The sequence below is a fragment of the Petromyzon marinus genome, chromosome 25 (genome assembly GCF_048934315.1).
Source record: "Petromyzon marinus isolate PM22_M1 ecotype Great Lakes invasive population chromosome 25, UKy_Petmar_22M1.pri1.0, whole genome shotgun sequence".
Lineage (NCBI taxonomy): Eukaryota > Metazoa > Chordata > Hyperoartia > Petromyzontiformes > Petromyzontidae > Petromyzon > Petromyzon marinus.
The window spans coordinates 10,038,860-10,057,042 of record NC_133691.1 but is presented as its reverse complement, the minus strand read 5'-3'; the positions used below and the strand labels follow the sequence as shown (position 1 = coordinate 10,057,042).

At 52.0% G+C, this 18,183-nt stretch overlaps 1 protein-coding gene across 1 annotated transcript in view; it reads left to right on the top strand.

Moving 5' to 3' along the window:
* Positions 1 to 18,183, top strand: part of DNAH5 (dynein axonemal heavy chain 5) — a 111,149-nt gene that overhangs the window by 57,712 nt on the left and 35,254 nt on the right. The window contains exons 29-48 of the mRNA XM_076069536.1: positions 541 to 740; positions 2,171 to 2,324; positions 2,898 to 3,061; positions 3,606 to 3,762; positions 4,460 to 4,672; positions 5,696 to 5,920; positions 6,542 to 6,714; positions 7,450 to 7,628; positions 8,438 to 8,625; positions 9,164 to 9,358; positions 10,433 to 10,567; positions 11,518 to 11,625; positions 12,430 to 12,583; positions 13,230 to 13,376; positions 13,980 to 14,221; positions 14,928 to 15,104; positions 15,627 to 15,831; positions 16,293 to 16,435; positions 17,226 to 17,360; positions 18,014 to 18,136. Coding sequence (XP_075925651.1) covers positions 541 to 740; positions 2,171 to 2,324; positions 2,898 to 3,061; positions 3,606 to 3,762; positions 4,460 to 4,672; positions 5,696 to 5,920; positions 6,542 to 6,714; positions 7,450 to 7,628; positions 8,438 to 8,625; positions 9,164 to 9,358; positions 10,433 to 10,567; positions 11,518 to 11,625; positions 12,430 to 12,583; positions 13,230 to 13,376; positions 13,980 to 14,221; positions 14,928 to 15,104; positions 15,627 to 15,831; positions 16,293 to 16,435; positions 17,226 to 17,360; positions 18,014 to 18,136 — 3,417 coding nt within the window. The remainder of the gene's footprint in view (positions 1 to 540; positions 741 to 2,170; positions 2,325 to 2,897; positions 3,062 to 3,605; positions 3,763 to 4,459; positions 4,673 to 5,695; positions 5,921 to 6,541; positions 6,715 to 7,449; positions 7,629 to 8,437; positions 8,626 to 9,163; positions 9,359 to 10,432; positions 10,568 to 11,517; positions 11,626 to 12,429; positions 12,584 to 13,229; positions 13,377 to 13,979; positions 14,222 to 14,927; positions 15,105 to 15,626; positions 15,832 to 16,292; positions 16,436 to 17,225; positions 17,361 to 18,013; positions 18,137 to 18,183) is intronic.

The window sequence follows — 18,183 nt, the reverse complement described above, 5'->3', positions numbered from 1 at the left end:
AGTGGGGGGCACAGATGGTGCATCTGCCAGTCATCTCGGTCACTCAATCCATGGCACCTGGGTCTGTCCAGTGTCCTCCTGTCAGCGAGCCTTCAACACTTCATGTGGTGTCGGAGTTCACTTGACCTGGCACAAGCGCCGTGGTGATGTCACCCTCACTTAGTGGTGAATGACGACCGTTTGTGTTATGGTCGAAACGTAGTGATAATTTTTTAAATTGTTTTATATATATTTTATCGTTTCCCTTCAACGTGACTTTACCGAAAGAACTAAGAATATGAATTACTGCAGTCACGAAAGGTTTAAATCAAAATTTGGCGGCTATTGTTGTTGTGTTCTTAATAGTATAGTGGTTAGCAAACTGCGCTACGAAGCTGGCAGCCTGAGTATGATTTCCGCTTTATGGGCAACATTGGTGAGCAATCTCGGAACCGATCCTGGGCCTCCCCTAGGTGGACTCTTCCTTAACTGACTACCTGATGCGGTGCATGTAAACAGCACCGCTGGGGAGACACAAGCGCTCTGCTGTCCCCATAACAGGACATCTGCATCAGCGCGGTGAAGGAGCGTGACATCGAGTTCAAGCTGAAGCAGGTGGTGGCCGAGTGGGACGGAAAAACTTTCACATTCGGCAACTTCAAGACACGCGGGGAGCTGCTGCTGCGCGGTGACAACACGACCGAGATCATCGCCACGATGGAGGACAGCCTCATGGTGCTCGGCTCGCTCATGAGCAACCGGTGAGGGTGACCTAAAATAAACAAAAAAACGAAACTTTTTTATTTTACCAGGTAAGGCCCACTGAGCTCATAAAGCTCTTTTTCAGAACCGACCTGGCCACAAGTGAAAGCTCAACCTAGTGGCTTACCATCGTGTGGAAATTTATAGCAGCCAAATACTCCAAATGCACATTTCTAAACGTGGTGGGAAAAACCGGAGGGCCCGGAGGAGAACATGCAAACTCCAAATATACAGCAGGCGTCAGGTTTGGGATCGAACCTACGACCTCCTGTATACCAAGTGAGGTAGTCAACATCTCGCCACCGTGACGCCCATGGTGGTGTAGCTTCTCACAGTTGCCGCCGTATGGCTCTCCAAAAAAAACAACGCACCAGGAGAGATTGAGGATGTCCCGTTCCTCGTTCTGGCGCCCGGGCGGCCGTGCGCGCAGGCAGGAGAGCGTCTTCAAGGTCATGTTTATTTCGAGTTTATTTTGTTTAAGCAGGTGAGAATTGAAGAGACCAGGATAAGTGTTATTTGCAGGAGTGACCTGGGGCATCAGTAGGGTGGGTGATGATTGCCAGTAGATGGACGATGATTGCTTTGTGTTTAGTCCCCATTGTGTAATTTGAAGGTATTTTTCGAATTTGCCACTTTGGACCCTGATGCCTGAGCACAACGGCTTACTCTTGCAACTGACATAAACTGACATCAACTGACATCAACTGACATCCACTGACATCAGGGGATCTTCGATGCGTACTCTGAAGCATACGGTTTGTGCATTTATATCGGTTTAGGATCAACAAAATGTTACTTTATCTTCTACTAATTCACTCAGAATTGCACCCGATCTCGTCGGATCTCGGAAGCTAAGCAGTGCAGAGGCCCGGATAGTTGCTTTGAAGGACGACCACCATAACCTGGCGGTGCCTATACTCAGCGTCATGATTGTAGTGTGACCTCTGAACGAATACCCCACGGGGGCACACTCGCTGCACCACGGTGACGGCACAGAGCGAGTCTGCTGAGAGGGTAAAACCACATTAGCTGTATGTATGTGGATGAACTGTGAATAACCCAACTAATAATAGACGTCAATTGTAATTTATGTGACTACATTAACCCCCCTCTGGTCTTCGCACCTGATTGGCTCACATTGACGACATCACATTTCAGTCTTATTTAAGACTGAAATGTTGTTGTGAGTTTACTCTCCAACACACCAGTGTGCTGTTCTAGCAAATTATTGGCATGTTTTGTTTGTGACAAACCATACTAATTGGCTGTGTCGTGTGGTGGCAGGTTTCACGACACAATTATGTTCACGCGATCTAACCCCCAAAAAAACCTCTGTTATGCACACTAGCTGGCCTACCATGCGACGTAGTTGCGGTCTCTGACAACAACCAGCAACACCAGCACGATGTGCATGTGTCACGGTGTGCAGCTACAACGCCCCGTTCAAGAGCCAGATCCAGAAGTGGGTGAGCAACTTGTCAAACACGACGGACATCATCGAGAACTGGATGACCGTGCAGAACCTGTGGGTCTACCTGGAGGCCGTGTTCGTGGGTGGGGATATCGCTAAGCAGCTGCCCAAGGTACCCCCCCCCACTCTCACCCCCCACTCCCACCCCTGTCCCCCCCAGCCGCCCCTGCCTCCCTACCCCACCGAGTTCGCTGACACGGAGCTGCAGAAGAGGTGATAGCCGAGTGAGGAGCATGTGCCCGCACAGGCTACATTTGAAATTGGCAGAATTGGCGTGAGAGCGAAGAAATATTTGCAATGGGTCCTGAGAATGGCCAGGGGTTGTGGGGCGAGTGGTTTATCATTTCATGTACATTCCAACACTAGCGATTTTATGCGTTGGATCATCAATGTGAGAATCAATTATTTACAAAGCATGCAAGTGGTAATGCAAACCATTTAATAGCTTTACATTGAGGAAAATGGTGCAAATAAAACTGTACAATATAACGATGCAAAATGTATTCATTGTTGGATCGAATCCTTACCCTGAATCATGACAATCCATGGAAGGGTGAATCGTTACGTAGATATCGAATGTGCGTTTTGGGACTCGAGACGCGGGAATTTCCATTTTCGATTGCGTGCCGAGCTTGGATCAGGATCTGCGTCATCGTCCCCCCACCCCCCACTTCATCATCCGCAGGAGGCGAAGCGCTTCTCCAACATCGACAAGTCGTGGGTGAAGATCATGACCCGGGCGCACGAGATGAACAACGTGGTGCAGTGCTGCGTCGGGGACGAGACCATGGGGCAGCTGCTGCCCCACCTTCTGGAGCAGCTGGAGCTCTGCCAGAAGTCGCTCACCGGGTGAGGGTGTGTGGCCTGCAGTAACAGGCAGCAGCAGCAGGGACTCACACCAAGGCCTCCTGCGGTGGGACATTAGGACCTCCTCTCTCACGGTCTGCGTTAGGCCTTGTTTGCTGAGACTTACTCCGTTGCTCTGACGCCGCCCCATACTAAGGTGTTATTATTCGCCCGCTTTGCTACGGAGAGTGAGTTTATTCACGTTAACATTAAAACCAACATTTTTCATTGAAGGATTTGGAATTTAGACAAATTTAATCTGATGGATTTTTTGCAGTAATTGTATGTATGTTGAACTTCTTTCACGCCGTATATGTAGCCAACCACGCGAATTGGAGGTGACCAGGCTGGGACAATCAACTCAATACACTTCACTTGAGTCCCCGGTTTAATGACAGGAGGCTGCCTGGATTCTAACAGAGGATGTCAGCAGTGCCAGCTCAGTGATCCGACCCCTAAGCCACCTGGCCACCTCTTTACAGCATCCATCCATCCAAGCCACGTGGGCCTCCTCACCTAGGGCCCCCTTTATGTCCCCCATGCAAAGGTACCTGGAGAAGAAGCGGCTGCTGTTCCCACGCTTCTTCTTCGTGTCGGACCCGGCGCTGCTAGAGATCCTGGGCCAGGCTTCCGACTCGCACACCATCCAGGCGCATCTCCTCAACGTCTTTGACAACATCAAGACCGTGGAGTTCCATGAGAAGGTGCGCTCCTCTGTCTTTGTTGTATCTGTTGTTGTTGTTAAGAGTTCAATTGCATGATGGTGATGGCAGTGGTGGTAGTGGCAGTGATATTGGTGGTGATGGTGGTGGCTGAGGGTGGTGGTGTTAATGGGAGTGGTGGTGGCAGCAGCAGCAGTAGAAGTGGTAGTGGTGGAGAAGGTGGTCGTCGTGGTGGCAGCAGTGGTGGAGCCAGTGGTAGCAGTGGCAGTGTTTGTGGTCAACGGGATTGTATTGGTGGCCGTGTCTGCAGCAGTATGGCAGATGCAGTGGTGTCGCGGTGGATACGATGACAGAAGTGATGGTTTCTGTGGTAGCAGCGGCGGCGGTGGTGATTATGACTTAGCATTGATAGTGATGGTGGAAGCAGTGGTGGTTGTGGCAGTGGCAAGGGTGGAAATTATTAGATTGCAGCATTAGCAGTAGTGTATGTATGTATTTTGAACTTCTTTCGCACCGAACATAGCCAACCGTGCTAATCAGAGGTACAAAAAGCAGTGCTAAAGAAATACGTTTTCATAATATATTTAGAAGTGCATAGCTCCAGTAGGGCGCGATGCGGTGACCATCTTCGTTCGATGGCCGGAGTTTGCATGGATGGTTAATGCTCCATTGGCGGCGGCGGCAGCGTTAACGGCACGGGGATTGACTCTTAATGGCTTCGCGCCACCCTCCGACCCAGGTGTACGACCGGATCCTGGCGGTGTGCTCGCGCGAGGGCGAGACGGTCCAGCTGGATAAGCCTGTGATGGCCGACGGCAATGTGGAGGTGTGGCTGAACGCGCTGCTCAAGGAGTCGCAGCAGTCGCTGCACGGGGTCATTCGCTCGGCCGCCCTGGCCGTGCAGGACTCGGCCTTCTCCCTCATCGAGTTCCTCGACTCCTACCCCGCGCAGGTGCGTGCAGGGACGGCCACAGGTTCCCAGTATCTTGTAAAGAAAGAAAATTCGAATGCCCTGGAGTATTCTGATTCATTTGTGAATAAAACAGGCCCGATAAAACTTGACTTGAAGCTTTCGTGACTGCAGGAATTCATACTCTTTGGGTCTTTTGGTGAAGTCACGTAGATAGAAAAATAATGAAAAAATCACGACGTTTCGATCGCAACACAAGCAATCGTCTTCAGGTGAAAAAATACAGCAGGCGGACTGCTGAGGCAGGAAGAAATATAGCGAGAGAGCCACCGCAGCCAAAGGTTATATGGGTTTGAGATGGGTACAACCCAAGGGTAAACGGGCGGGGCAAGTGATGGAATTTTCAAGTAAATGTGAGATCGCAGAGCTATGTATAATTTTCGCGAGAATTTTGTTATAATTTTTTAAATTTTATTTTATTATTTTATTTTATTGTTTTATTTTTATTATTTTATTTACATTCTACGTGCCTTTACCGAAAGAACCAAGAAGACTATATATACTTCTTTATTGCGGCTCTCTTTTGTGTAAAGCCCAGAGGGCAAATTGCCCATTTTGGCCCCCCCACCCACCCCGATTTTGGACAGTCTCGGATCCTGGGCAGTGTGGCCCCTGTCTCTAGAAAGCCCAAGTTCGTTTCCCTCTAGGTAGATGACATGGGGAGCTCCTGAGTTGAGGTGTTTGTTCAGTAGTTGGGAACCTTGTCCTTATTGAGGGAAAAACGGCAATTGAAATACTTTTGGCTGCAGACCACACAATAATATACAACTTGACATTATCCAATAATTGCATTAAAATGTATGGGTCCAAAGAAGCCTTTGTAGTGACAGAAGTGACTAAAGCTTGCCAAAGTTAGAAATGTAGTGTTACAAGCTCCAAATGATATGCCAGTGCTCACCACTCTCGGCCACCCTGAGCCAGCGATGAACATTCCACATTCCTATAGCCGGGGACAAGTCGATCCATAAGCACAACCCTCTGCTGGGCATTGCGTCGCTGGGCCAGGTGGGGCTGCTGGGCATCCAGCTGCTGTGGACGCGCGACTCGGAGGAGGCGCTCGCCAACGCTCGCTACAACCGCAAGGCGATGCCACAGACAAACCAGGCCTTCCTGGTGCTGCTCAACCGCCTCATCTCCATGACGACGCAGGACCTGTCGGCCGTGGAGCGCATCAAGTACGAGACGCTCATCACGATCCACGTGCACCAGCGCGACATCTTCGACGACCTGGTGAGTGGTGTGCGCCAAGGCGTGCGGCGTGGTGTGGCATCGAGATCTTCCGGCCTTCCAGCAGTGCCCTGTCTGAGCGCAAGGCACGGGTTGCGTGGGTGACTGTAAAAGACAAAAATAAAAATCATCATATTTATTGATTAGGATTTGCATTCATTGAACTCTTAAGTTCCTCTACGTATTCGTATTTCATATTAAGCTGAAATTGGCTTTCGGTTAGACTTAGATCACATTTTTTTGCCGTGTATTTTTCGATGAAGCCCCAGTTTCTGCGTCCCGGCTTGTGCTGCGGTGTTGCCCTCTCTCTCCAGCCTCCCTCGTGAATTCCCCCCCTGCCTTCCCACACCCACTATTCTACCTCAATGTAGTTTTTCATTTTTGTAGCGCATCTCACGATGCCATTGAATTTAGTAGCTCGATAAAATTGCATCCCCAGTCAGTTGAGCTCAGTTCAGTGAGTTTATATCGCGTGAAGCTCTTTTGTAATGGCAACCCGGCCATAACGGCTGATTCAGTAGCAATCGCCATCACCATGGCGCCCCACTTGTGTTTTTTGGGTTTTTAAGACACGGCGTTTGTACGGATCTCCTCCCCCTCATTGCCCCCCCCACCACCACGCAGTGCCGTATGCACATCAAGAGCCCGACGGACTTCGAGTGGCTCAAGCAGTGCCGCTTCTACTTCAAGGAGGACGTGGACAAGCTGATCGTGTGGATCACGGACGTCAGCTTCATCTACCAGAACGAGTTCCTGGGCTGCACCGACCGCCTGGTCATCACGCCGCTCACCGACCGGTAAGCGCTTGCGCACATCAGATAGAAAGAGAGGGAGGGGCGAGCTTACAGAAGTGTTACGAGAGTGAGAGCGAGGGCAAGACGATTGTGAGTGGGTGTGTGAAAGTAAGTGTTGGTGCACGCTAAGTAATGTGAGTGTGTGATTTAACGGACGGTGTATCTGTCAGCCACCTTGGCCAGTTGACCTGTGGCACCTGGGTCTGCCCCGTTGCCTCCAGTCAGCGGGCCTTTGGCATTGTACGTTGCCTCGGGGTGCACCTGGCCTGGCGCAAGTGCTGTGGTGAAGTCTCCACCACTTAGTAGTGAATGGCCGCTGTTGTGCGTTACGGCACTTGGGGGGGGGGGGGTGTGATTGAGTGTAATGGTCACAGCACATGAAGGTGGATGTGTACGTCATAGTGTGACTGTAAATGCATCTGTAAGTAGTCATGGCTTCTATCATGCTGGAGTATTGAGCTCGTGGCTGTGTGTGTGTGTAAGTAAACAGGTAGGGTGACATCCAAAATGGGACCTTTTTTGACAGACACTGGTGAGACTAGCCCTAAAAGAAAGCTGTCTCTGGTGTAGACCAATCAGTTTCAAGGAGAATGCACTTATTAATTATTAGAGCATGTTTTATTTGCATGTTCACCACAAGTACGTGGTTAATGCAGACAGGATTCCTTGCAAAAGGTATTCTTAAGTTTTCACATCCGTTCACTCATCGCCATTGATGATGATGATGGCCATCGCCAGCTGCTACATCACGCTGGCGCAAGCGCTTGGCATGAGCATGGGCGGGGCGCCCGCGGGGCCTGCCGGGACCGGCAAGACGGAGACCACCAAGGACATGGGGCGCTGCCTGGGCAAGTACGTGGTCGTCTTCAACTGCTCCGACCAGATGGACTTCCGAGGGCTCGGGAGAATCTTTAAAGGTGGGCGCCGCACTGTCACGCATAGCTCACGAGGTTGATCGGAAGTGTCCTTTCGCTCCACGCGTGTTTGTTCTCCCGGCGTCGCTCCTGGCTGCCCTTTGAGGTCCCCGCAATTATTAGGTTGCAACAGAGATGTGGGTTTGCAAGACGATTGTGAGTGGGTGAGTCCCACCAACGGATTGCATCGCAAGCAGGGCAAATAATTTACTTGTCTTGTTATATAATAATATAATAAATATAATGATGCAATCATTATTTATGGCCTTCTGAAAAAGCCTGCTCACACCATTTCAATAGTGGGGGTTGTTTGACCGTACTTCACCATGCTCGTCAGTGTGGGGTGATCTCATCAAGGTGTTTAAACCATCACCACTCGAATTACGGTCATCCTCGCAGCAGCAGCTTTTGGCTACTAGCCATCGAACAAAGATGGTCACTGCATCGCGCGCTGTCAGATGCGCTTCCACAGCCATCTGGAATGCTCTTTCTTCCATTTTTTGTGTTTAGTCTGTTGTCCTTCCACCGCACCTCCTATTAGCATGGTTGGCTACATATGGTGTGAAAGAAGTTCAACATACATACATACATACAGCCAACTGACTAGAAACTTTGACAAGATCAAGGCTACCAATATCTTAGGGGACAGGGAGGGAAGGCACTGATTGATGGAAATGGGAAGAATGTTTTTTCTCGTAGGAAATTGTATATTGAGAATGGAGAGAAGGGCAGATGGGGCAGCGCTTGACGTGTTGCTTCTTCCTCCTGACCCCTGACCCCTGGCACGCTTTGCCCCCCCCCCCCAACCCTAGGCCTAGCCCAGTCGGGCTCGTGGGGCTGCTTCGACGAGTTCAACCGCATCGACCTTCCCGTGCTGTCGGTGGCTGCGCAGCAGATCGCAATCGTGCTCACCTGCAAGAAGGAGCGGCGCAGCCAGTTCACCTTCACGGACGGCGACCTCGTGGAGATGAACCCCGAGTTCGGCATCTTCCTCACCATGGTGGGCGGCCGCACTCCGCGCACAGTTCAGCCCTCGGTGGCTCTGCTCGGCGGAATTCAGTAATGAGGAATCCTAGAGCGGTGACAGGTCAAAGCCATCATAGCGTTCTGCGGCGTGTGTGTCATGTGTCCTCGGCGTGAAGTCGTAGGTTGTTCACGTCTGAATTTTGAATTTTAACGAGGGACGTACAAATCTCCAGAAGTGCTGAGGAACAAAATCTGTGTGTATGATACTGCAAAGTTGAACAGGACATTCTGTGTGTGGAGGGGAGCAGAGTGAGATGGGATGGGAGAGGTAGAAGAGTGCAAGAAGATGGGGTGTAGTGTGGAATATGAGGCAATAGGTTGACAGGGGTGAGACCGTGGATAATCTTAAATACTGAGTGTGTAAATGAGTGAAGTCAAGATCCCATGAGCCACTGGAACAACACACTGCGAGCCAATCACTTCGCTAGACTCACATGTGTCCCTGCGTGTGCCCGCGCATCATTCCAATTTTTTCGCTCCGCCGCCGTTAAACGCTTCGCGTCCTCCCACAGAACCCGGGCTACGCTGGGCGGCAGGAGCTGCCCGAGAACCTGAAGATCAACTTCCGCTCGGTGGCCATGATGGTGCCCGACCGACAGATCATCATCCGAGTGAAGCTGGCCAGCTGCGGCTTCCTCGACAACATCGTGCTCGCGCGCAAGTTCTACACGCTCTACAAGCTGTGCGAGGAGCAGCTCTCCAAGCAGGCGAGTGTCGCCAAGCTCGCACGAGCATCGCTCTGCACCACTGTTCATCATTGCAAGGCCCGCTTGCCACTGGCGGCCCCTGGTGGTCTTTAGTGCGGCCTCTGACGTGCGGCTCCTGACAATACACAACATGTGAAAACATCCCCCAAACATCGTGCTGTCAAACCCAACAATGGTTTGAAATGTGTGGCGGGCTTCACACTGATGATGTCTCATCGGCGAAAGTGCCCCCCCCCCCCCTCTGAAAATTAGTGAAGAACACTGCTCTGCACGATACCCGAGAGCTCGTAGAGAGGCTGAGCCGATGCAGCCGTGTGACACAGGCGGGAGATGTGGGGTATCGATGCACACCTGTTTTTTTGGATGGTTCCAACCATGTGCCATTGTTGGCCCAAAATTGCATGTTTACTGGGTTTATGGTATTCTTGAGGTTTTGTACGTTACACTTCTTTCGCACCGTACATAGCCAACCGCGCTAATCGGAGGTGCGGGATGTACAGCTTGAAAACATGGTTTGCAATTATGCTTCTACGAATGCAGTGCATAGCGATGTTTGAGTCTTTAATACTGCTGGATCCAAACACACAAATCTCTCTCTCTTACAGCTCAATCTAAAATATCCTGCTCTCTCTGATTCATTCACTCAGCGATTCTGTAATAATCCGGCACCTTACAGCAAAGCCATGGGCAAAGCGCACACTTCGAGCACTGCGCAATGTGAGCAACAGAGCCGGAGCCAACGCTCCCTGGCTTAACGTGAAACTCGCCACCATCACTGTGAACGTTTCCCAATGAGAGACACCACGTTTTGTTTGTTCATTCGTTTGTTCGTTTCTCTTGTCCTGGCGAGGGTCGCGGCAGCAGCATGTTGTGTAGGGGAGTCCAGTCCACCCTTTCTCTGGCGACGGACTCTAGCTCTTCCTGGGGAATTCCCAGGCATTCTCAGGCCAGCCGGGCGACATAGCCCCGCCAGCGTGTCCTGGACCGGCCCCGGGGTCTTCATGTTTTGTATTAGATCTTATAAGAGAGCGTCAATGATGAAAGTGTAAATTTGCCACCTCTGCTGACTCACAGGTGCACTATGACTTTGGGCTGAGGAACATCCTGTCCGTGCTGCGGACGCTGGGCGCCTCGAAGCGATCGAATCCCCAGGACACGGAGTCGACCATCGTCATGCGTGTGCTGCGCGACATGAACCTATCCAAGCTGGTGAGCTCCCCCTGCCTCCCATGCTAGTTTTCTTAGTGACTATGGTCCCAGCTGCCTTGAGATCATTGACAAGATACTCCTGTGTAGTTCTGGGCTGATTCCTCACCGTTCTCATGATCATTGCAACTCCACGAGGTGAGATCTTGCATGGAGCCCCATGTCCAGGGAGATTGACAGTTATTTTGTGTTTCTTCCATTTGCGAATAATCGCACCAACTGTTGTCACCTTCTCACCAAGCTGCTTGGCAATGGTCTTGTAGCCCATTCCAGCCTTGTGTAGGTCTACAATCTTGTCCCTGACATCCTTGGAGAGCTCTTTGGTCTTGGCCATGGTGGAGAGTTTGGAATCTGATTGATTGATTGCTTCTGTGGACAGGTGTCTTTTATACAGGTAACAAGCTGAGATTAGGAGCACTCCTTTTACGAGTGTGCTCCTAATCTCAGCTCGTTACCTGTATAAAAGACACCTGGGAGCCAAAAATCTTTCTGATTGAGAAGGGGTCAAATACTTATTTCCCTCATTAAAATGCAAATCAATTTATAACATTTTTGACATGCGTTTTTCTGGATTTTCGTGTTGTTATTCTGTCTCTCACTTTTCAAATAAACCTACCATTACAATTATAGACTGATCATTTCTTTGTCAGTGGGCAAACGTACAAAATCAGCAGGGGATCAAATACTTTTTTCCCTCACTGCAAGTAATGCTGAAGGCCTCACGCGCTGCCCCTGCCTTCCCCCTCGTGTGGACCATCAAGGGGCACGAGGGATCCAGTTCCCCCACGTTCCCCTCAGTGGGCCACCAATCAGCGATGCACGAGACCGTTACAATGTGTTTAGGCCGCTTGCTGTGAATGCAGAGACCAAGGCGAATCTGGTAACAGCATCGAGCGTTTAACAAATCTTCGCCCCTGACAATTGAAATTGCCTGGGCATGGGACGGTGTGCAGATTGACGAGGATGAGCCATTGTTCCTGAGTCTCATTGATGACCTCTTCCCGGGGATCGCTCTCGACAAGGCCGGATACCCTCAGCTGGAGGCCGCCATCAACCGCCAGGTGAGTGGCGCTCCTGTCCTGGCCACCAGTGTCAAGATTTAAAACGAATTTCTTTCAAACTGCTTTTGTTTTTAGTTTGGTGTCCTTCCCCCACACCTCCGATGAGCAAGGTTGGCTATGTATGATGCGAAAGAAGTTCAACATACATACATACACCATCACCGTCGCTGGTAGACTGAAGTAGACCTAGAGAGAGGACAGTAGAGTAGCCATAGCCATACTGGATGTGGTAGGCCAGGTATGAATATTTTTTCTGGGTCGTCGAACTTGGACAGACATGGCTACAACTAAGCCCTGGTCTCACAGAAAGACCCAAGGACTTATGGAGACACAGTAATTATTTAGGCTAACAATCATACAAATGCTTGCCGGTAAACTGGACAGACTCGGCTGAAATGAATCCCTTGGTTGTCACACTGACCTCCCCAGTGCTGGGGTCTCAACTGCTAATCACTGTACAGGGACGCCATAGTGGCAGGAAGTTAACTGTCTCGCCTGGTATGCAGGAGGTCGTGGGTTCGATCCAAACCCTGACGCCTGCTGCTGTATATTTATAGCTCAGAGGGCCTTTCCTGGTAAAATAAAAAATAGTTTAGTTTTAGTTTACCGGTCCTTGGGGTAGCGGGTAAACCAATCCATGGTGCAGCCAGAGATGAGCATGCGGAAGCGCAGAAGCGGGTGTGGAAGCGCTTGACGATGGGCAAGAAGCAGAGCACCACGTGCAGGTTGAGGCGCACGCGCGTCATTAAGAACTCGTGCAGGTTCTCCTGCTAGTAACAGTTTAATCCGTGGCGCTGGGTGCAGGTGGAGCAGGCCGGGCTCGTGATCCACGCGCCCTGGAAGCTCAAGGTGATCCAGCTGTACGAGACGCAGTGTGTGCGACACGGCATGATGGCGCTGGGGCCGAGCGGCGCCGGGAAGACGACGTGCATCCACACGCTGATGAGGGCCATGACCGGTGCGGCATGCGGGCACGGGGCACGGGCGGTGGTCGTGTCGGGTGGAGGAGTGGTTTACGATGCACATTTCATTTTTTTTATTTTGTGTTTAGTTTGTTGTCCTTCCAACCCACGCAGCACCTGCGATTAGCACGGTTCGCTATGTACAGGTGCGAAATAATTAATCACTTACGTGCATACACTTACGCGATCCGACCCAAAAGTCAATGATCAATAGTAACGTTGGTCACGAAAGGCTCACGCATGAACCCATACCCTGTCAACCATAACCCTCACTATAGCCCTGAACATTGCCCGAATAATAAACCGCCAAGCAGGAATTGAAGATAACATTTTTTTTAATCTGATGAGCTCGAAAACTCTCTATCACAGATGCCCAGTAGGGGCGGGTCAGAAAGTTACAACAACAAAAACACAACAAATATCAATAGTGCAAAGTATATGAGAGGTAGGCACATCACTAAAAATAATGATTTACTTCGCTCTAACCGGAGCGCAGGCAATTCAGATAAAAGTAGTCAAACGCTAAATCACAGAGACTTTTAATGGGCCCCCAAATGTTTGACGCCACAAGATTTTATCGCGCGCTGTGCTTGGTGCTCATCGTGCCGTGTCATCCCGCATCTGGCTTCATGCCACGAGCAGAGTGCGGGTCCCCGCACCGCGAGATGCGCATGAACCCCAAGGCCATCACGGCGCCACAGATGTTTGGGCGCCTGGACGTGGCCACCAACGACTGGACGGACGGCATCTTCTCCACGCTCTGGAGGAAGACGACCCGCGCCAAGAAAGGTGCGGCCCCGGGGGGAGCGCCGGGGGTCGGAGGTCACGTCGAGACCCATCGGCAGAGTCCTCTTGGCAAACCGAAGCGATAGATGCGTAAATTCACGCCGAGCCGCCGTCGGTTCAGTTTCAACGTCCCAACAACGTCCAACCACTGAAATGCCTCTCGGAAGTTCATTATCACCAATGCAAGAGTGAACCGGGGGAGCATAGGAGCAGTTGTTAATTTACGCGATTAGGTTTAGGATATTGTTAATATTTGTGAATAAAGATCATTTTTAAAATTTCAGTTGCTGAGCACAAGCCGAAGCGCCCGTATTGCTATGCGGCCGGCAGCGATGTGGTGAAGGGTGTGTCACATTACCCGCACAACTTGTGTGGCGTGGGGAGGCCATCACCTAAGAGTGGATTGACAAAAGGGATGAACATGTATGTGCAGAAGAACTTCAGAAAAGGGATGTGCTGGGAGGGAGTATCATGGCCAGCGACAGCAAACACGGATTATCCTACAGGAGATAAGGGCATAACCCTTTTTTTTTATTGGGCGAGGTTAAGACATTGACACTCCCAATCCTCGCCCTTCCCCCTCCCCTCCCCCATGCCCCTTCACAGGCGAGCACATCTGGATCGTGCTGGACGGGCCGGTCGACGCCATCTGGATCGAGAATCTCAACTCGGTGCTTGACGACAACAAGACGCTGACTCTGGCCAACGGGGACCGCATCCCCATGGCGCCCAACTGCAAGGTGGTGTTCGAGCCGCACAACATCGACAATGCGTCGCCCGCCACCGTCTCGCGCAACGGCATGGTGTTCATGAGCTCCTCTGTGCTCGACTGGAGCCCAATCCTGGAGGTGGGTGGTGATGGTTGTTGTGGTGGTGGTGGTGGAGCGGTTAGTGCACCGCGATACGAACCCTGCAACCCGGGTTTGATTCTCGCTAATGGCTAACGCCAGTGACAATTATCTAAACCGGTCCTGGGCCTCCCCTAGGTTGACTCAGTCTCCAATGAGTACCTGGTGCGATGTGTAAACATTGCCACTCGGGATATAAAGGGGGCCAGGTGTGGTGCTGGCAACCCACCCCCTCGTGTGCCGTGCCGGCCTTCATAGGTGCTCGCTAACAGCACTTGCCCCAACAGTCTGCTAAGGCTATACAGGGAATCTTTGTCTTTGGTGGTGCTGGTCGTTCTACGGGAAGGGGCGTGGGCAGCGGTGTGGCGTGGGTGGCACGGGCCCTGGGTGTGAGCAATGATATGGGGCCCCCTGTCTGATTCCCCCCTCTGCGAAACTCAGTCCCTGGGACCTTCTCGCCCGTTTGCAGCTGCACCACCTGCACACCGGATAGCTGCACAATTGATGATGATAGGAGGTGGTTAATGACAATTGGATTATGAGGTGGGGGGGATATATGGTAACAGGTCGAATGCACATTATCGAGTGGCCATTTGTCAACGTGCTGCTGCTGTTTGCAGCACGGCAGCTTGCACTCGCCTACGCTCTGCCACTGTTTGCCCGGTGCAATCGCCCATTCATTTGGCATCCCGCTTGCGCCGCACAGGGCTGGCTCAAGCAGCGCTCGCCGCAGGAGAGGGAGACGCTGCGGAGCCTGTACGCGAAGTCTTTCCTCGAGTTGTACCGCTATGCGGCGCACTCGCTCTCCTTCAAGATGGACACCCTGGAGGCCTTCGTCATCGTGCAGAGCCTCAACATGCTGCAGGGCCTCATCCCCAGCAAGGTGACTCGGCGGCGACACGCCTCGTGTGCGCGATCCCTCCTGCTACTACAACAACAACAACAGCCGCCATTCGCCACTGAGTGGCGGTGACATCACCACGGTGCCTGTGTTGAAGGCTCGCCGATAGATCACGGAACAGACCCAGCAGGTGCCCTGAGTTGACTGAGATGACTGGCAGATGCCCCAGCTGTATCCCCAACTGTGCCAACTTGCTGTATGTTAGCCATGAGCGTCACTCCTCTGCCTTCCGTTGTTGTTGGAGAGCGACTGCCTCCAACAGCCCAGTAGCAGCATCCTTCACGAGCCTCCTCTACAGAGACCGATCTTGACACCGCTGGTACCAGTCGTCAGCAAGTCGACTCAGCTCCACATCCACCTGAACCGCATCAGCTCCATCTCTTCTCCAGCCCGTATCATGCCCGTTTAGCCCCTTCTATCCAGCCAAACAGAAGCTCCTCCTAAGCACGCACACACGGACATGCTGATCGCACTGAGCTTGCAACGCCCGTGTCCTCCGAGCAGGATCACGGAGGAGAGGTGACGCCTGAGCACCTGGGTCGGCTCTACGTGTTTGCACTCATGTGGAGCGTCTGCGCGTACCTGGAGCTCGACGACCGGCGCCGCATGGAGCTGTGGCTGCGCTCGCACGAGTCCATGCGGCTCGACCTGCCGGCGGTGTCACCGCATGGAGAGGACTCCATGTTCGACTACATGGTCGGCGCCGATGGTGAGCGCCGGCACGAGGGGGCGCCTTGACGACAGCGGCGGCGGCAGCTGCAGCAGAATTGGTAGCAAGGAACGAGTGGGTTGGTGTCAGTGGAGAGTGGCAGGGCAACTGCCCAGGTGCGGTTGCGCTTGCCTGCAGCCTCGAGAGCTATGTCGCCCATGGGTGTGAAAAACAGAATCAGAATATGTATTTATACTGAAGGAATCCGATGAGCTAAAAGAGCTCTTTTTTCACAGATGTCCAGAAACAGCATTGGCTCATATGAAGCAACTGCGTGCAGCCGCATTGCCAGCAATTGCGCGGCACGCGAGGTTCGGCGCGGCGCGGGCAACGGTTGACGCGGCGGTGCGTCGTGGGAAACGGGGCAAGCCGGTGTTCCGAGCGGCGCTCCGCAGGTGACGCGCGGTGTGGGGCGACCTCCTCCCCCCCCCACCCCCTCCCCGTGGCGGTGCGTGGCGCAGGGCAGTGGGTGCACTGGAGCTCGCGCGTGGAGGAGTACGCCTACCCCGGCGACCACACACCCGAGTACAACTCCATCCTGGTGCCCAACGTGGACAACGTGCGCACGGACTTCCTCATCCATAACATTGCGAAGCAGGGCAAGGCGAGTGCCGGACAGCACCCACTTGACTGCCCCCCCCACCCCCTTCCCCACCTCTCTCATCGTGTGCTGTGAGGAAGGGCCATTGCCTAAAACGTCACGTCTTGTTATACATTCTTTTCTTTTTAAGGCCACAGTGTTATTGACGATTCTGTTGAGATTTTATTTTTTTGTCACAGTTGACCTGTACATCAATGGTGGCTCCTGTCTCCAGGTTGTGGAGGATACAAATGCCACCTTAGTATTCCAGTCCGACGTGACATCTGCAGATGGATTAATGGGAGGGCTGAAATTCAAGGCAATTGTGTGATGATTGATGATGATGACGATTCATCATTATTTATTGTCAAGTCTCAGATTAACTTTATTCATTTTAAGTTTGCAGTGATCCTTCCTCCCTCTCCTCTCTCATCTCACTTCCCTCTCCGGCACGTTGGCTCCGCCTCAACAATCAAGCCCTCCTTCTTACAAAGTCCGCAGTCACCCTACGTTCCATGGAAAGTCGTCGCCCTTAACCTTATAATACCACAGTCTATTCTAAAGCTTTTGAGCGAGAACTAAGGGAGGAGGATGGTTAAGGATGGCTCCTCTTAGCTTTTCTCAGCGGTGTTTTAAAGGGTGACATCGATTTAACATCACACCCAGTTCCCCGGTCAATCCGCACACACACCTCATCCGATCCTGGAAACCCCAGTCATTGATGGTTTGGAGCCTCCTCAACCTGAAGCTCACGACGATGTCGACTGGGAGAGCTCACTGTGTCTGTAACGTCTTGACGTGTTCACGTGCACAGAGCGTGCTGCTCATGGGCGAGCAGGGCACGGCCAAGACAGTGATGCTCAAAGGATATCTGAGCAAGTACGACCCAGAGACGCACCTGGCCAAGAATCTCAACTTCTCATCGGCCACGACCCCGCTCATGTTCCAGGTGGGTTACCCATCCAGCTCCTCCCAGCACACCAACAACAGCAGCTGCCGTTCGCCTCGAAATGGCAGTGACGTCACCACGGGGCTTGTGCCACGCCAGGCGCACTTTGAGGCCACGTGGAGTTTCATAGACTCGCTGACAGGAGGTCACGGGACAAACATAGGTGCCATGGGTTGATTGGCTGAGATGGCTGGCAGATGCATCGCGTGTGCCCCCAGCGCATAATGAGTATCCACACACACTTCCCCTTTCACCCCTCCCTGAAAGAGGTGCTTATTTTTTATCATAAAAATGTCACCAATGTTTTTAGCAACATGGGATGAAGTATGAGATTCTAGGATATTGTGAAACTTGGCCTTGGAGGAACGGTGTTGACTCTGCAAACTTCGGGAGGTAGCAGAGAGAAGAAGGCCATGAGAAAAGTGTGGCAGTATCAGTGATATTGGCCATGATTACTCCGTCGTGGTGAAATTGCAGTTACATCGCCATTGCAATGTGTGGACAGAAATGGGAGTTTTAAAGAGGGTTTTCACACGGTTGTGGCTGTCACACGGCAGTGCTTTTAAAACTCGATGCCGCGAAACTCCGGAGCTACTTCTGTCTCATTTTCCCCTCTCGCCTTTGTCTCATCCCCCCTCCTCATCATGGCGCAGCGTACCATCGAGAGCTACGTCGACAAGAAAATGGGCACGACATATGGACCGCCGGCCGGGAAGAAGCTGACCGTCTTCATCGACGACATCAACATGCCCATCATTAACGAGTGGGGCGACCAGGTGAGGCACGGAGCTCATTCGTTTGACTTTCCTTTGTTGGTTCACAG